General features: G+C 43.5%; 1 protein-coding gene across 1 annotated transcript; it reads left to right on the top strand.

Annotated features, from left to right (window-relative positions):
* The first annotated feature begins 377 nt into the window (after positions 1 to 377).
* LOC100191581 (IAA17-auxin-responsive Aux/IAA family member) lies at positions 378 to 3,789 on the top strand. The gene is made up of 5 exons (NM_001137011.2): positions 378 to 829; positions 1,568 to 1,800; positions 2,482 to 2,581; positions 2,690 to 2,751; positions 3,319 to 3,789. Exons 1-5 carry the CDS (start codon positions 528 to 530, stop codon positions 3,354 to 3,356), a joined length of 735 nt encoding a protein of 244 aa, NP_001130483.1. The 5' UTR covers positions 378 to 527; the 3' UTR covers positions 3,357 to 3,789.
* The last annotated feature ends 921 nt before the right edge of the window (positions 3,790 to 4,710 follow it).

Raw genomic sequence — 4,710 nt, forward strand, 5'->3', positions numbered from 1 at the left:
TGAGATGTCTAGATCAAATTTTTTTGTGTCCCTTCACCCGGACATGTGACTAGGTTTGTATATTGAGGGACAAACCAGTACAAGCACGTTAAATTTAGTGTCAAATTTTGGTTAGAACGATGAAAGAAATGAATTAACATTCTATTTTTTTAATGGTGTTATTGTTTGAACTCTATCTCTTTTAAAAGGAACAATTTGATCTATACCATTAAAAGATTCAAACTTTAGATATATACCATGGATCCCACATGTCATTGACTCATGTGGACTCACATGTAAGTGAGATAGTAATGGTATGAATCCAAAGTGGTGATCTTTTAATGGTATGAATCCAAATTTCCCCTTTTAAAAATAGTATAGATTGAATTCTCCCCCTCAAACAAACCACTCTTCGCTTCGACTCCCACTCCCACTCTCCCTTTCCACTCTCAGGCTCCCACTCCCCCCCTACCGGCTACCCTACCCATCACACACAAACAGCCACTCCTCACCTCCCCCGTCCTCCGGTTCATGTCCTGCTGCTCCCCATGTCGCCCCCACTCGACCTCGACTACATAGGCCTCTCGCCGGCGGCGGCTGCCGCCGCTGCCCACGACGACCTGAAGGGTACCGAGCTCCGCCTTGGTCTGCCGGGGTCCGGTTCGCCGGACCGCCGTGTTGTGGCTGCCACCGCAACCACCCTGGACCTGCTCCCGGCTAAGGGCGCCAAGCGCGGGTTTTCTGACGAGGCGCCGACGCCATCGCCCGGTGCAGCTTCCGGGAAGGGAAAGAAGGTAGCGGAAGAGGAGGACGACAAGAAGGTTGCAGCGACGCCGCAGCCGGTCGCAAAGTAGGTGGATTCGGGAGTGGATCTTGGTGTTTGCTGCCTCAAACAAAAAAAAGGGAAAGCTTGGGCTTTGCCAGTGCGTTCATCTGGCGCCACTAGTGATTTGCAGATTGTGATTGTTGCCCCTTTGTTTGGGAGCAAGTTTTCTACTGTTTGGGAAATCTTGCTGGGTTTTTTGAGCTCATGACATTTGCAGGTTCTGTGACAGAAAATCATCTTTGGAAATTCTGTGCTTTTGAGGGAAACAAAAGGGTAGGGGTGAATTGTATTTTAGGGGATCTCTCTCTCTCTCTCTCTCTCTCTCTCTCTCTCTCTCTCTCTCTCTCTCTGGCCTTGGTATTTCCGATTTGTTTTTACTCTTCTTTAGGTGGGAATTTCGGTTTGTCTTGCGGCCTAGAGGAGGGAAACTGAAGTTGCAGCTTTGTTATGTTCTTTTAAAATCCCACTTTTCCTCCAAATTCTCTACTTTTCTAAATGGGCTCTTTCAATTCGTCTTCAGCTTTCTTGGGTTTTTTTTCACTTTTGTTGCTTGCTCAAAGGCTCTTCTCATCTTTTCTCTGCTCTCCCTGATTTGTTTTTTTTTATATTTTGTACATAACATTTTGGTTTCGCATTACCTTGTTCAAACTCTGCAACTTTCGTCCCAAAAATCGCCAAATTTCTTTGTTTTGTACAGCATCTCCTGATCTACCTCTTCGTTCCGTGGTTGTAAAGATTATTGAGCCCAGGTGTGTTGTGCAGAGCTCAGGTGGTGGGATGGCCACCAATCCGAAGCTACCGCAAGAACACGATGTCTACCACCCAGCTGAAGGGCAGCAAGGAGGATGCTGAGGCCAAGCAGGACCAGGGGTTCCTGTACGTCAAGGTCAGCATGGATGGCGCGCCGTACCTCAGGAAGATTGACCTCAAGACTTACAAGAACTACAAGGACCTGTCGACTGCGCTTGAGAAGATGTTCAGTGGCTTCAGTACTGGTGAGATGTCTCGGGTTACTCTCCTCTCCCGGATGGCACGTCAGTATGTAATTGTGTTTCATTTTGATGTGGATGGTGTAAGAAGTACATCAAGAAGCCTTTAAAAAGCATCATAATTGATTCCTTGGATAAGCAATAGCTTTGACTTACCGTTAGTTTTGAGTAATTGTGAGATTACAAACAATTGAATCCTTGGATAAGCAATAGCTTCGACTTACCGTTAGTTTTGAGTAATTGTGAGATTACAAACAATCTGGCACATCTTCTTTTTTTATCTTTAGTGAACTTTTTATTCCTTGCTAAACAAATACCCTGCTGCTTGTTCTGTTATTGCATTTGCATCAAGTCTTTCTTAGAAAGATTTTATTTCCTGTAAGGCAAAATAATTTTTGTCTCCATGTTATGATTATTCGAGGATATCTTCGGGTCCTGAGTATTATTCCAGAAAGCTACTATCACTATGAGAGCAACATCCACTATATATTTCTGAAATTTGGAGATCTATGGTCTGTCCTGTATTTGTATATCTAATATCTCATTAGTTGTCACCACTTTCTTAGAATCATGGACATGAAAATGCGGTCCGAGTCTTTTCAGTAGAAATTTTAGTACAAGAAGAGGTTCTCTTCTGCTTTCCTTTTATTGGTCTTACAGGTTAGTATGGGTGTAATGCCATATCAGGCAAGGATGGCTTATCTGAGTACCGCAAGGATGGTGAATATGTTCTGACTTACGAGGACAAGGATGGAGATTGGATGCTTGTTGGCGATGTACCATGGGAGTAAGTACACTGATCTTACTTAAAATAATGGAAATGGAACTAAATTAGTTACCTATCTGATTTGTGCCTCATTTTCTCCGGACACATTTTCTTTCACTCCAATTGTAGGATGTTCGCTGACTCTTGCCGCAGGCTCAGGATCATGAAAGGATCAGATGCAATTGGACTTGGTAACTTGTACTCCTATTCAGTTTAGTTTATTGCCGTGCTAATTATAGTCTTAGTTGGTTGGTGGACATGGTAGGATGGTACATGATATGATGATCCAAGTAGCTTGTGTTGTTAGTTGTACATGATACAACTTTTATTAGGACTTCCTCAGAAAGGAGACATAATTCATGGTCCCTGCATCTGTGGTGGTAGCTCTCTTGGGTAATATATTTGCCATCTTCTTGTACATAGCACTCAAAATTAGGTCCAAAATCAGAAGCGCGGGGTGAACTAGACATTATCAGTTGCATTTTGCATTTAGTACTGTTACCAACACTAGAACCAAGTACGTTATCGTCAGTTTGGAGTGCACATAATAATAGGGAAAAGTCATGTATCAATTATATCCTGGAGATGCCAAGTTAATAGTTAAATATTGAAATTGGAAGATTTGAATCGTAGTTGTCACTTGCTAACAAGGTATTCTAATTCAACTCCAGAGTCGATCTATTAGGTTTGGCTCCATTTTTTGCTTTGACTTCCCTGAATTATCCGTGACTCTTGTTTATTTTTTTTCCCTTCTGTAGCTCCAAGGGCAGCTGATAAGTCCAAGAATCGCAACTAGAATGGTTGCTTCTTACAGTCCAGAGCAAGAGGGAGATATCCAGTGACTGTAGGGATCTTTGTGGAAGCCGGAAAACGTCTAACAGTTTCAAGAAGAATTCTGCCTTATGGTCTGTACCACATGTTTTTGCTGCTACGCAAGTAAAGAACTCCACGTCTGTCAATGTTAGTTTTACAACATCGTCTACGGACAAAAAAAAAACCCCCCGCTATTTGATTGTTGCTAAGCCTTCGTACGACGTGTAAATGGTTTGGTACAATGAGTGCTGCGACTACGATTGAGCACCCCTCTACCTAGTTTGCAAAAAAACAGTGTCCCATGGACTGTCTGTTGTCCCTCTATATAAATGTCCAATGAAGCTTGCTAATGTGTGGTCATCGTGTTCATGTTCTGGTCCATTCATCTCGACAGTGTTGAAACCCTGACGAAGCAACTTGTTTCGAAAGTGGGCCTCCTCTGTGGAGCAGTTTCTTTGTGGAAACTTTGATTCCTCTTTTTTTTTCTTTTTTTTGTTACCAGCTTTGATGCCTAATTGCTGGTGGGGCATGCAGCGTATGCGATTATTTGTCTGCTGCTGAAGGTCATGATGGTTACCATCTATGATCCCACACCAAAGTGTCATTTTTTTTAAAAAAAAAGAGGAAGGTTTCCATCTGAACCATCATTCAGGTTGCATATAATATTATTATGATTTCAAGGGAGATGGCAGTGCCTTATGATCCCCTGGAATCAGGCTTTATTGTGCCTGCCCCATTACAAGTTATATGCTCCACTCTTCTCCTTTTGCGGCGCCCCTTTTTTTTTCTCTCCTTACTGGTGTCTGTTATTAGTTGGTGGTGTGCATGTGGAGGCAGGGCACTGCCCATTTGTCCCAAGGAGCACACTTAAAATTCTGATTCTGCTCAGGGTTTCAGCTGAGGATGCATCTTTCACTAACCCCAAAATGAGCCTTCACCCGCACCTGTTTATCTCTTACAGCTTTGCAGGTTGTCGCGTCCGGGTTTGCGAATCTGTTCTGTTCGTCGAGAGCGACGGGATAGGGTCTACAATTTCTCGCAGATTGGCAGCGTATGCAGCAATCCTGGATCGTATCGTATGGTATGGTTGTCACAGCACTCCCATATCCTGTTGTTTTCTAATCTCTCTGAACTTGTCCGTGTACGTATTAGTTTATACAGCAGCATTAGTAGGAGCATGTACCTTTTAGGCTCTGGAGCCTTTTGTTCCCTTGCTGGTGGTCCTGCGATGCCACCATGTCGGGTATGGTTATTGTAAACCTCTGCCTGATCCCTTTCTTAGCCGATAAAGCCGCGCGTTAGGGGGGGGCTAGTTTAATAATGCCTTTGCGGTTCTT

Source organism: Zea mays, chromosome 6, assembly GCF_902167145.1.
Source record: "Zea mays cultivar B73 chromosome 6, Zm-B73-REFERENCE-NAM-5.0, whole genome shotgun sequence".
Lineage (NCBI taxonomy): Eukaryota > Viridiplantae > Streptophyta > Magnoliopsida > Poales > Poaceae > Zea > Zea mays.

Excerpts from the sequence above, each read along its gene's own strand:
- LOC100191581 (NM_001137011.2), top strand. The coding sequence starts at position 528 with ATGTCGCCCCCACTCGACCTCGACTACATAGGCCTCTCGCCGGCGGCG. Across the intron at positions 1,801-2,481 it reads GTTCAGTGGCTTCAGTACTG|GCAAGGATGGCTTATCTGAG; the intron begins GTGAGATGTCTC and ends ATGCCATATCAG. Across the intron at positions 2,582-2,689 it reads GTTGGCGATGTACCATGGGA|GATGTTCGCTGACTCTTGCC; the intron begins GTAAGTACACTG and ends CTCCAATTGTAG.